Source organism: Rattus norvegicus, chromosome 5, assembly GCF_036323735.1.
Source record: "Rattus norvegicus strain BN/NHsdMcwi chromosome 5, GRCr8, whole genome shotgun sequence".
NCBI classification, from domain to species: Eukaryota; Metazoa; Chordata; class Mammalia; order Rodentia; family Muridae; genus Rattus; species Rattus norvegicus.
Window position 1 is genome coordinate 149,719,732 of NC_086023.1, and position 13,606 is coordinate 149,733,337.

Genomic DNA, 13,606 nt, shown 5'->3' on the forward strand with positions numbered 1-13,606 from the left:
TTCTCAGGCACAAGGCCCTGGGTTCCCTCCCAAGTCACAAAGGAAAAAAAATGAAAGATAAGCTGATGAAAGTCAAACAGTGTAGACTGCCCAGGCTAACCCTACAGAGAGGATACAAGTGTCAGGTCAAAGAGAAGACTCTGCCAGCACTTACCTGAGCATGATGCCGCCTAGACGGATGGCCCTCTTCCAGTCCTTCAGAGTGGACTTGCCAGCCAGATGAACAAAGTGCTTGGGGCTGATCAACTGATCATTGAACTGGAAAATCCAAAGTGAACTAGTGTCAACACAGGGAGGATAGCAAGGGAAGAACGAAGTAATGCTCACAGACAATGCCACAAGCCGAATCAGTATGACTCAACCTCCTGACCCAGGTTACCAGACAGTCTCCTGCTCTCAGTCCCTGTCCTTTCCTAGGACAACGTCACAGAGGATGAGGCTGAAAACAAACACGCTAAGGGGCGCCATCTACACATCCATTCTCAGTCTGAAGCAGGGGGCGGGTCCAGAGGGTGGCTAAGTAAACTGAGGAGGTCTAAGTAGTAGAAAGATACACACAGGTCAGGGAGATAAGTCACCAGTAAAAGTGCTACATGCAAAAGAGTACAAACTGAGTTCCATCCCAGAAACCACATAAAAAACAGATGCAGGGAAGTGGATCTGTAGTTCCACACCCTTTTTACTTGTTTGTTCAGCTGTTTGAGAGAGTGGAAGCACTCTGTAGGCCTAGCTATCCAGGAACTCACTCTGTAGACCAGGCTGGGTCTACTCAGAGACCTTCCTGCCTCTGCCTCCTCTCTTGAGGGCTGAGTTTAAAGGCCTGCACCAACATCTGCTTACTTTTATTATAAGACAGAACTCAGAGACACAAGAATCCCGTAGAAGCTAGAAGAGTAGTCAGCTTGGAATGCTCAGTAGAATACAGCAGAAGTCAGTCAGTCAGTCAGTCATACACACACACACACACACACACACACACACACACACACACACACACACACACACACCCTGAACTCTGTACACACACTGGAAACTATTTTAAAGATTTATTTTTATCTTATGTGTATGGATGTCTTTCTTGCCCGCATATGTGTCTGTGCACCCCATGATGCAGTGCTCACAGAGCCCAGAAGGTGACAGGTCCTGTAGAAGAGTAGTCCTAACGCTTTGATTTAATCTGGAAGCTGTGAGTACTGACACTAAAGGTCCTTGTCGCCAACTGGTTCACCAATCAGTAAAGATGCCAGCAGCCAATGTTGGGCATTAAGAAAGAGGCAGGATGGGGTTGGGGATTTAGCTCAGTGGTAGAGCGCTTGCCTAGCAAGAGCAAGGCCCTGGGTTCGGTCCCCAGCTCCAGAAAAAAAAAAAAAAAAAAAAAGAAAGAGGCGGGACTTCTAGGTTCCCGCAGGCTAAAAGAGAAGAGGAGGTGAATCAAGATACTTGGGAGAGTGAGAAAAAACAGGCCCAGAGCTACAGGAGAGAGCTTCCAAAATGTGGGGGTAAAGGGAAACCGGTCCACAGAAGGGCACCCCGAAAGCATCTTGGGCAACAAGATCAATGGCTTCACAGAAGGTAACTGGGCAACTGAGCTGAGGGCAGAGTTAGAGGTTGAGCCAGGAGTGAAGGTAAGGGCGCACCAGCTGCAGGAGACTTGGAAGAGCCCAGTCAATGAGCCAGTAAGGCAGGTTAAAAATGACCTAATATGTGTGTGTCCTTCATCTGTGGATTTGAGATAGCCCCTGGGAAGGTGCCCGCTTGTGGCTCGCAGGGAGCTCCAAAGTGGAGCAGTAAAAAACTATTCACAGGACTGGAGAGATGGCTCAGTGGTTAGGAGCACTGACTGCTCTTCCAGAGGTCCTGAGTTCAATTCCCAGCAACTACACGGTGGCTCACAACCATCTGTAATGGGATCTGATGCCCTCTCCTGGTGTGTCTGAAGACAGGGACAGTGTACTCATAATAAATGAATGAATGAATGAATGAATAAATAAATAAATAAATAAATAAATAAATAAATAAATAAATAAAATAAAAAACAAAACCAAAAACCTATTTGCAATGTATGGCGCTGCAAGGTCCCCTGATACCGGAGTTATAGACTGGTTCTGAGCTGCCATGTTGGTGTTGGGAACTGAACCCAGGTCCCTGAAAGAGCAGCCAGTGCTCTTAACCACTGCATCGTTTCTCCAGCCCCCTACCTCATTATTTTTTAAGGATTCAAGATGTTAGAAAACATAAGTATAGTAAAAACCATAAAAACGCTGCATAGCTTCAGAACTCTGAAAGCTTTCTTTGCCCTAGGCTGGCACCACACAGGCCCAGTTGACAACAATATGCAGGAATCACTGTGGCCACCAACGGAGGCAAAACAAACAACTACTTACAGATGCTGTTGGTGTTGGTATTCTGTCTAAGCTCCACCACCACAGTTGCCTGGCAACAGCTAGCTGTGCCTGACTACAAAGGGGGCTCCTTGCCCCCTCCTCATTCTCTTTGTCCTTCTCTTCTCTGCCCTCTTCCTCTCTGTCCCTATCCCTTTTCTCCCCATCCTCTCTTCCCCCCCACATGCCCATGGTCTGCCTCCTTTTCTCAAATTTTCTACTCTTCTCTCATTAAACCTCTCCACGAGGAACCATGTTGGCGTGGTGTGCTTTGTCTAGGCGCAAGACGAGATTTAAACCCTAACATTGGTGGCCCGTATGGGGAGATTTATCTCCCCATGCCTACATGGCCTGGCACCCTGCCTCCCCTGACTACAGGACGGAGGACAGGTCTTTCCCACTGAGTGCCTCTGCCACCCACCGATCGAGCGGAGCGGTGGGACCACGGTGGGGAGGTTTGGAGCCTCGTGGTCCTGTTGCAGCGCCCGCCAGCCCACAGCAGTGGCGGTCGCTCAACCTGGGCCGCGTGCTCGTACTAGCTGTGTCGAGGAGGACTGGAGGTGAGCGCCCGAATTCGATCGCAGTTGCTGCCTCCATCTACACAATCCGACCACCACCACCACCACCTGCTGGCTGCTGTTGGACTCAGGACTTCCACCACTCCAGCAGGCATCCTCATCGCCATGATGCCCTGCTTACAGCTGCCCGCCCAGGAGAGAAGCACTTGTTGGTGAGCAGTACCTACTCAACCTCTGTGCGCTTTCTTTACCTCAGAGCCTGACTTTCCATGATGTACACATGGTCTCAGAGGAGCGTTCTTGAGCTTGGAGCTACCTGTGCTGCCCCTGGAGATGGATCCTTTCACTGACCCTCGTTCTAGGACCTTTTCCCTTGGTTGAGATTTTTCCTCTCTCTTTTTGAGACAGTTTAATGCCAGTCCCGGCCTGGATAAACTGCTCTCTGGCTCAGGAGCACCGACTCTATATGTAGCCCCAGCACTGGTGGGGGCAATTAATAGTCCCTAGTCTCAACCGCAGGTCTGTCAGTATCATCGCCTGTCCCCATTTCCTGGGATGTTTTGGTCTAATTTACACTAGGCAGAAAACAATTATCTCTGTCTGACCCCATCCCCAGACCTCCCCTTCCTCCCTTCCTCATTGCTGCAACTCCTTGTTTGCGCCCCGTGAAACGCAGGTCTGGCCCCATCCCTTTCGTCCACCCACCGGGGACTCTGTCTGTGAGGCCTGCTTTCCCACGAATGTGCAACCCCTACACCTGGCACACTCTTCACACTCTTGTGGGGCTTCAGTGCTTAGCCTGCTGCTGCAGCCCCTGGTTCGAAGCAGCAGGAAAAGCGAGTCTGGCCCCACCCCTTGCATCCTGCCAGGTATTCTGCTTGCTACCCAAGTGCAAGCGAGCTTTCTCTTTCTTTCTGGGACTTTGCTCCTGCGCTCAGCCCACCATAGCCTCGAGAAAAACAGCTTTCACAATGTCTTTTCCGGCATGCTCACCCCACCACCTGCACACCAGCGCCTCAGTACGCACGCCTGCGCACACTTGCTCCCACCTCTCCCTTGCTCTGCAGATTTTTCATTCCTACCCTGTCTTGACATATGATCCTTATTAATAATTTACTTCCTGAGGAACACTGGCAAGTTTGGGAGCAGGCGAGAATACATGCAGACAAACATACCCAATTGGATCTGAGGACAGTCTTAAAACCAGTGAATTTTGAAAAATGACAAAAGGTCATCCAGGAAAAACAGGAAAACCCATCCCAATTTTTTGAACGCCTTACCAAGGTTTTATTGCAATACACTAATCTAGACCCTGAAAACCCAGAAGGTAAGCAACTTCTGATGACCTAGATCTTGTCCCAGAGCTACCTCCACATAAAAGACAAACTTAAGAAGTTAGAGTTTGGGGCTGGGGATTTAGCTCAGTGGTAGAGCGCTTACCTAGGAAGCGCAAGGCCCTGGGTTCGGTCCCCAGCTCCGAAAAAAAGAACCAAAACAAAAAAAAAAAAAAAAAAAAAAAGAAGTTAGAGTTTGATGTGGGCCCCCTAACTTCACAGGCAGAAGTTTTAGCACTGGCCTTTAAGTGCACCATGGAAGGGATGAGAAGGCTCGCAGACTAAAGTACCATATGCTAGCAAAGGCTGTCTGACCAGCCTCAACCACTGCCCAGAACTCCTAGCCTTTTGAGGCTAAGAGATTACCAGGCTCCTGCTACAAGTATGGTTAACAAGGTCATTGGATAAGGGCTTTCCCTAACTTCTGCAAGCCAAGGGGTTATGTTTTAGGTGCCATCAAGAGGGACTGGGGTGTCAATTGTGCTCATGTTGCATACGACAGAGGGACATCACATCCAGATAACCTTCCAGCTGATCTAGGCTTGGCTATGGACGACTGAAGGGGCCTGAGTTCCCTGGACCTGACCACTGCCATCACCAACAGAGCCCCAGGTAACTATCATGGTATGTGGGAAGCCCATCTCCTTCCTCTTGGACACTGGGGCCACTTATTCAGTTCTAACAGACTTTTGAGGACCCAATTCTCTCTCCTGTTCCCCATTGTCAGGGTAGGGGGTAATCTTACCTTCCTCACCAACCCCACCATTAAGCTACATTTTTAGGGGTGTACCTCTCACCCATTCCTTTTTGGTAGTGCCAACATTCCCTGCCCCTTATTGGGAAGGAATCTTCTAGCTAAGTTGGGAGCCTCTGGTTTGCTGCACCCATTTGCCCAAACTCAAGCTCGCCTGCAGCCCTTCTGCTCTCTCTAGCCAGCCAACCTACTAACACGGACATGCTGCTTCCGTTACCAGCTTCTCAGGTAGATCCCAGGTCTGGGAGGTCCAGAACCCCTCTGTTGCTAAACAATCTTTCCAAATATGATCTGGAAACTGCTTTCTCTGTCTTTCTGTCATGACAAACTGTTTTAAGACATCTAGGATACGTTCTATAGAATAAATTCTTTCTTCTGCTCCACAAAAAGCTTATCTTAAAGACTGTTTCACGTTGTTAACTCATGTTGCTATCTCTTTTGTAAACTTATAAGCTTCAGGAAACCTACTCGGATCTACCTCTCATGAGCCAAATAGACTCCACCCAGATAAGTACATCTGCCTAGAGTTCCCACTTACTACCTATTCCAGAGGGTGGGATTCCTCTGGGTTTCAAATGTACATCTAAGAAAAAACTTTCTTTTTTGCCAAATGCTCTTAATCTTACTCTCTACCTATAATAAACATATATGTGTGTTCTAGCATCTTGTCAAGTCCAGGTGCTTACTACACCCAGGGCAGCTCCAGAGAAGCCACCTCCAGATGTTCCAATCTCCTCTCACAGACACAGACGCTTCTATTGGACCTGTTCCTTCTGACCTATCCTCAGATGGTTCCACAGACCATGGACAACAAGGAAACAGCCAATTCTAAGACTGGACAAACATCCCATATCCATTTTTCTAGGTTCCCTAGAGACATGTTGCCCTGAAGCAAGCAGGAAGAAGTCAGAGATCACGATGACCCTATTCCTGCTCCACCATTGCCTCTAATTTTTCTTTTTCTTTCTTTTTTTTTTTTTTTTTGGTTCTTTTTTTCGGAGCTGGGGACTGAACCCAGGGCCTTGCGCTTCCTAGGCAAGCGCTCTACCACTGAGCTAAATCCCCAACCCTAATTTTTCTTTTTTAATTGAATCAAAACAGGGGAATGTTGGTATTCTGTTTAAGCTCCACCCTCACAGCTATCTGGCAGCAGCCAGGTATGCTCCACCCCACAGTTGCCTGGCAACAGCTAGCTGTGCCTAACACACTATAAAAGGGGCTGCTTGCCCCCTCCTCATTCTCTTTGTTCTCTGCTCTTCCCTGTCCCTTCTCTCCCCATTGCCCCTCTCCTCCTGACATGCCCATGGCCGGCCTCCTTTCCTCTCTTCTTCTACTCTTCTTCTCTCATTAAACCTCTCCATGTGGAACCATATTGGCTTGGTGTGCTTTGTCCAGGTGCGGGCTGAGATTTAAACCCTAACACTTGGGAGTTTGTCCTTTTTTTTTTTTTTTTTTAAAGTTTATTTTTTTCTTGAGATGGGGTCTCACTGTGCAGCTCTGGCTGGCCTGGAACTTAATATGCGAACCAGGCAGGCTTTAAATTCACAGCAATCTGCCTCCCCAAGTGAGGTGTAAACCACCATGCCTGTCTCTCATGAGATTTTTTTTCATTTGTTTGTTTGGTTTTTGGTTTGTTTATATTGGTTTCATTATATAGTCCAAGCTGGTCTATGACTCCCTGTGTGTAGACCAGGTTGGCCCTGAACTCACTGAGATCCACCTTCTTCTGCTTCTAAGTGGTGACGTTAAAGGTATGAGCCACCATAACCTTTTGGGTTTTTTGAGACAGGGTCTGTATTGAGAATTTTTGAGTTTTAGTTTCTCTAAAAATCACAGAAATATTATAAGAATTTGTTTTCATTTTACTCCCACGAGTGGGACACGGGGCTGCTTCAGAGTGTCCACAGCCACTGACTATGATTTCCTCCTGCTCTGGCAGAGCAGGATTCTGCCAGCTACAGAGAGCTTCTGTGATTGTATGTTTTGGAATTCTGGGGACTTCTCAGAGGGTCTTGATAGGTGGGTTGTTGTTGGTCTCTGTTAAGCACTCATGCACAAAGAATAAACGAGAAGAAAAAATTAGATATCTTTTTTTTTTTTTTTTTTTTGGTTCTTTTTTTTCCGGAGCTGGGGACCGAACCCAGGGCCTTGCGCTTCCTAGGTAAGCGCTCTACCACTGAGCTAAATCCCCAGCCCCAAAATTAGATATCTTGATGGCGAAGATCAAACTTGCCCCAAGGACTCGATGCCCAATCAGCAGGAAGTTGTCTACTGATACACTGCCCTCTTTCAGGCCTGGTTAATTCAGGGACCTCTTTCCTTTCCTTGCTACCCTCTTTTAACTCTTCTCTAGTGTGAGGGGTGGAAAGGGTGATGAGGAAGGTTGAAGAAAGAAGATTCCACAAAGCAGAACTGCCTGATTAGAGGGCTCCACTCATTACCTCTTGCCCACAAACTGAAACCAATCCTCTGCCTCCATGATGGTCACAGTCACGACACATTTCACCTGCTCACTCTTATCCACGACGATTATGAATAAGGCTATTATGCTACATACCAGCTCAGGCACATTACATATGATTTCATTCACTTCATACAGCACAGTGTGTTCTATATAAATGTGTGCATATTTATGTGTATGTATATTGATAAGAAAGACTGCTATTTTAAATCATGAGATTCTGAATTTTTTTTTTTTTTCTTTTTTGGGAGACAGGATTTTTCTGTGCAGCCCCAGCTATTCTGGAACTCCCTTTGTAGACCGGACTGGCCTCAAACTCACAGAGATCTGCCTGCCTCTGTGCTGGGATTAACGTTGTTCACCACAATGCCTGGTGAAACTCTAAAATATTAATTATTACATACTTTGCTCAAAATCACATGGCTAGGCAGACATAGAGAAGAGTTCTGGCCATTCACTTATTGTTGAACCAGTACTTATCAAACACTATTATATATTAACTACCACACAGGGACAGCCCTGTCATGCACAAGGCATCATAGTATGTACTAGGTTTGCCTCCGTGAAAACAGACAATGTACTCTGCCTGGACCAGACTCACGCTCCAGTGGAACTGGAGCCAGGCCCATTTTACTTCAAAATCTTCATGTTTTCTACTGTGATAGCATTAAAACAAAAAAGCTGTGTGGACAGCAACACAGCTTAACAGATAAAGGTATTTGTTGCCTGGAGGAAGCAGAGGGGCCTGTGTCAGTGAAGGTCTCGGAGAGTGTGTTGTTGTTTCAAGACAGGGTTTCACTCTGTAGACCGTCTGGTTGCCTCTGCCTTCCAAGTGCTGCAGTTAAAGGTGTGTACCCCTGTGCCACAGTCATGCCAAGGGAGCCCAAAGCCTCAGACCATGTGGCAATTGGCAAAATCTTGATGGTCCAGTCCCAGTATGACTGAGTGCTTATGAATAATTGATCGGTGTGAGCAAAGAACAGCAATGGCAGCTTCCCCCTCCGAGATGTTTCCTAGCCTGAGATTGCCCATCCACAGAGACCTGCTCCCAAGACTAGCAAACCTCTCCCTCTGTGCTAAGTTTCCAGAGAGCCGCTAAGAGCACCCCACCTGACCTAGCTTTACGGTACAAGTGGCTGTCCTTTCTTCATTGTCTGGATGTCCATGGCCAGGGTTCTACCCAAGCCACCTAGGAGCGGCAGCCATGCTGCCAAGCCTGATGGGCGGAGTTCAATCCACATATGAATCCATGTGGTAAAAGACAGAACAGGGGGTGGCAAGTTTCTGCTGACTTTTGCATGGCTGCCATGCAAAATAACTAAATAAATGTTTAATAAAGACGAAAATAGCTGCAAAATAAAAACTGGTGACAGTTCTGTGGCAGAGCCCTTGCCTAGGATGTTCGAGACCCTGGGTCAGAGTCCTCCATTTCCCTGCAGAAGCTGATCTGGTGAGGGAGAGAGATAAGGCACTGAAGCCAAACCTCAGGACAGGAGACGATTACCTTGACGCACTTCACATTTATTCCAGGACACACGAACTTCTTCCAGAGGAGGACGGCTTTACTCTCCCCACAGGTTATAGGGTAAGCGATTTCCATGTCCTCGTTTGCTTCTATACTGCTTGCATCTGGAACGGGAAAGAATCTGACATGACTGAATGACTCTTTCCTAACACAAGTCCTAATACAGGTTTTTTGGTTCCTTGCGGACCGTGGATTCTTTTTTTCCTTCTTCTTCTCTGGAGAAGGTCTCATGTAGCTCAGGTTGGCCTTGCACTGAGTATACAGCAATGATGAGCTCAGATCACTGATCCTGCACTCTACCAACTGAGTACATCCTCAGCACCAACAGGCACTCTTTTTTTTTTCCGGAGCTGGGGACTGAACCCAGGGCCTTACGCTTGCTAGGCAAGCGCTCTACCACTGAGCTAAATCCCCAACTCCCCCTTTTTTTAAAAATTTTTATTTTATTTTATGTGCATGAGTGTTTTGTCTACATGCAAGTCTGTACACCGCTTGTTTGCAAGATGCCTGCAGAGACCAGAAGAAAGCATTGGATCCCCTGGTACTGGAGTTACGATGGTTGTGAGCTCCCATGAGTGCTGGGAATCTAAGCCAGATCCTCACAGCTTACTTAAGATTATTAACTACAGGGCTGGAGAGATGGCTCAGTGGTTAAGAGCACCGACTGCTCTTCCAGAGTTCAAATCCCAGCAACAACATGGTGGCTCACAACCGTCTGTAATGGGATCTGATGCCCTCTTCTCATGTGTCTGAAGACAGCTACAAGGTACTTATATATAATAAATATATAAATCTTTAAAAAAAAAAGATTATTAAGTACAGGGGCTGGAGAGATGGCTCAGTGGTTAAAAGCACTGACTGCTCTTCCAGAGGTCCTGAGTTCAATTCCCAGCAACCACATGGTGGCTCACAACCATCTGTGGTGGGATCTGATGCCCCCTTCTGGTGTGTCTGAAGACAGCTACAGTGTACTCATATACACAAAACAAATAAACCTTGTAAAAAAAAAAAAAGATTAACTACTTAACCTCACCAGCCCCAGGAATACTTGTGAAGTTTGACATAACAGCTACGCCTTATTGGGGGTAAGCACGGTGTCGCGCCTGTAGAGATCAGAAAACAGCTCACCCCTCGAGGCTCCGTTCTCCTCCTCCACCTTCATGCAGGTTCTGGTGAGTGAACCCACTGCACTTTCGCCTGCTTGCACCACAAGTACTTTTTATCTGCTGTGCCATCTTCCAGCCCCTCAGATTCTCTTGTTTGTACGTTGTTGAGGATCAACCCCAGGGCTTTGTGCACGCTAGTTAAGTGTTGGACCTCTGACCGGTATGGCCAACCCTACACGAACCTTTACTTGTTTTATTTATTTATTTTTTTTTCCGGAGCTGGGAACCGAACCCAGGCCCTTGCGCTTCCTAGGTAAGCGCTCTACCACTGAGCTAAATCCCCAGCCCCAACTTGTTTTAATATTATGATTCTTTTGTTTGTTTTCTGAGACAATGTTTTGTCTACCTCAAGCTGCTGTGAACTTTCATGTAGCAAAGGGTGCCCTTGAACTCCTATCTTGCTGCCACTGTTTCCAAAATGCCCAGAATTCTTAGTTCTTCCTATAATCTTTTGAGATGGGAACACTTCCTACATTTTACATATAAATACATGAGCTTCAGAAAGAGGAGTTCCCCAGGAACACACGGAAATGCAAGAAAGTCAGATTCGGGGTTGGGGATTTAGCTCAGTGGTAGAGCGCTTGCCTAGCAAGTGCAAGGCCCTGGGTTCGGTTCCCAGCTCCGGAAAAAGAAAAAAGAAAAAAAAAAGAAAGTCAGATTCACTTAGTTTCTGAGTTTCCTTCCAGTGACAAATTTCCGGTTAATATATCTCTTCGGTCTTCACCAACAGCCTAACCTATTGAAAGGGATCAATCTACAGCTCCTGTTTCTTCGTGGGATCTTTCTATTTTTAAAGACAAAGTCTTGTTATATAGCCCAACCTCAAACACCAGCTTCCTGTCTCGGGTGCTCAACTGTTTGCAGTGTGCCTCACTGTGCCCACTGTGATGTGTGGGTAGAGGAAGGGGGAACAGGTGACTAAGGATTGAACGTAGGACCTTGTACATTCGATGAAAGCATTTTGCTATTGAGTTTATGCCCTGACCTGGCTTTGAACTTGCTCTGCAGTCCAGGTCGGCCCTAATCATGTGATTCTTCTGCCTCAGCTGCCCAAATAGCTAGACTTACAGACTCACACCACAGGCCCACGCTTGTTCGTTTCTTTGTATTTTGTTTGTTTTCCCCCCCAATGGTGCCAAGGGATTCCCACATAGAGACTCAAGCCAAGCATTTTACCCCACCTCTCCTTGTAGGATTCTTTTTAGACCAAAAAAACCAAACTTTTTGGCTACTATAATATATTGCTCTTAAGTAATCAAGTGACAGGTCTACCATCTTTTTGTCTGTTTTCTGGTTTTGTTTTGTTTTGTTTTGTTGAGATAAGGTTTCTCTGTACAGTCCTAGCTGGCCTGGAACTTGCTCTGTAGACCAGGCTGGCCTCTGAACTCCCTAGTACTGGGGCAGAAGGCATGTGCACACACCACCCAGACTGGTTGGTTTTTGAGACAGAGTTTTTCGATGTAGTCCAAGAGCCTAAGACTCAGAGATGTGCCTGTCTTTGCCCCCTGCGTGCTGAGGTTAAAGCCATGCTCCGCCATGCCTGCCAAGTCTGCCCTCTTAACTGGCATTATTCAGTTGGTACACTGCATTGGTTGGGACAGAAAATAAGGCACAAAAGACCAGAAATCACAGGCTGGGGCACAGCTAAGTAGTGGACAAGATCCTGGGTTCCATCTCCAGAGATTTCAAAGCAAAAACATACAAACAAGCTGGATACTGGATAGACTGTCAGAAAGACTTACCAATTCCTTCTTCGATTTTGTGTATCGTGTGGGTCTCTACGGCTACAACTGCTGCACTGTTCTCTGACCCGGCTTCATAAATCCTGTAGTAAAAGTGTCCATCAATAAAGAAACTACATAAGTCATGAAAAAATTGATATTCATAGCACAAGGTTAAGGCATTTGTTTTAACTATCTGAAAGGAGTAAAATACGTGTATTTTATGACACGACTTTAATTCTTTGGCAAGTTTCCCATTGTACCTAAACTCCAAGAGGCCCAGACCATTTGGCAGTTACTGCCAGGAAGACAAAACACAACTCCGCTCACCCCAGGTAAATCGACTCTTGCTACACTCACTCCCTTTGCTATTGGACTATATTGACCCCTTCCTTAATAATTTTAAAGACTTGTGTTACTTATGTACATAAAACCATGTGATTGCTTATAAACATGTGTGTGTGTGTGTGTGTGTGTGTGTGTGTGTGTGTGCGCGCCGACGGAGATCGGGGGGGGGGGGGGGGGATGTAGGGTACCCTGGAGCTGGAGTTACAGGCGGTGGTGAGCTAGCTGCCTGCCTGATGTGGGTGTTAGGAGCACAGTTGGGTCCTCTGGAAGAGCAACGCGTTCTCTTTACCTGCTGAGCTACCTCCTAGTCCTTCCTCACTAACTACTGGGCAGGTTCTCACCTTCCTTTCGATGTGGCCCTCTGACACAGCTACTAATGCTGTGTGACCCCTGAACCATGAAATTATCTCCTTGCTACTTTAAAGTTATTTTAAATTATTTTCCCTGCTGACTGTAACTTCCCTCCTGGTATGGATCGTACTGTAAATTTTACAATGCTAATTAAAAAGAACAAGAAAGATTGGAAGCATGCTTTAGCAGTTGAAAAAATGAGTGGTTCTTGCAGAGGACTGGGTTCAGTTCCTAACACCCACATGATGGCTCACAACTGACTGCAAGTCCAGTTCCGTGGGACCTGACATCCTCACACAGACATACTTGCGGGCAAAATGCTAATGCACATGAAATAAAAGTAAATCACTAAGATAAATAGAAGACGCTTCTCCTTCTAACGCCGCCAGAACTCGCCCATCCTCCTTTGGTACGGCTGTTCATGAGCTTTGGTTACTGCACTTTAGTATTCACTAAAAAACATATGTGGGGCTGGTGAAGGGCCCTGCAAAGGACCCACATTCAGTTCCCCGCACCCACCCAGTGGGTAGCTCACAGTCACTGGTAAATCCAGTTTCAGGGTCTCTGAGGCCTCCCTCTGAACTCCAAGGGCAGTAAGTGTGTGTATGGTACATATACATAATGTCTGTGGAAGAATAAAACGCAGAACAACCAGACTCTTGTCTCCGTGCTCTACCACTGAGCTAAATCCCCAACCCCTTGTCCTTTTTTTGAGCTATGGTTTTACTACATAGATTTGGTGGTCCTGGAACTCGTTCTGTAGACCAAGCTGGGTTTGAACTCACAGACTGCCTCGCCTCCTGAGCGCTGGGGCTAAAGGTGAATACATGCCCGGCTAACAACCTCCGTTTAATTCTGAGCACCTAAATACCATCTCTAGTACTGTGAACACTGCCGTACATGGTACTCAAACACATCTGCAGCAAACCACTCACACACATTAAAACCCAATAACAAAAGTCGGTAACATCAACACAATGAAAGCATACACTACTCATTATGAATTATAATAAATTCAAAATGCCTGGAAAGTCAGGGAAGGTGACA

At 46.6% G+C, this 13,606-nt stretch overlaps 1 protein-coding gene across 6 annotated transcripts in view; it reads right to left on the minus strand.

Moving 5' to 3' along the window:
* The window catches only part of Gmeb1 (glucocorticoid modulatory element binding protein 1), a 43,440-nt gene that overhangs the window by 16,697 nt on the left and 13,137 nt on the right, over positions 1-13,606 (minus strand). For all 6 annotated transcript variants that reach the window (XM_039110613.2, XM_063288267.1, XM_039110614.2 and 3 more), the window contains 3 exons: positions 11,882-11,964; positions 8,953-9,077; positions 155-258 (listed from right to left, as the gene is read on the minus strand). In XM_039110613.2, coding sequence (XP_038966541.1) covers positions 155-258; positions 8,953-9,077; positions 11,882-11,964 — 312 coding nt within the window. The remainder of the gene's footprint in view (positions 1-154; positions 259-8,952; positions 9,078-11,881; positions 11,965-13,606) is intronic.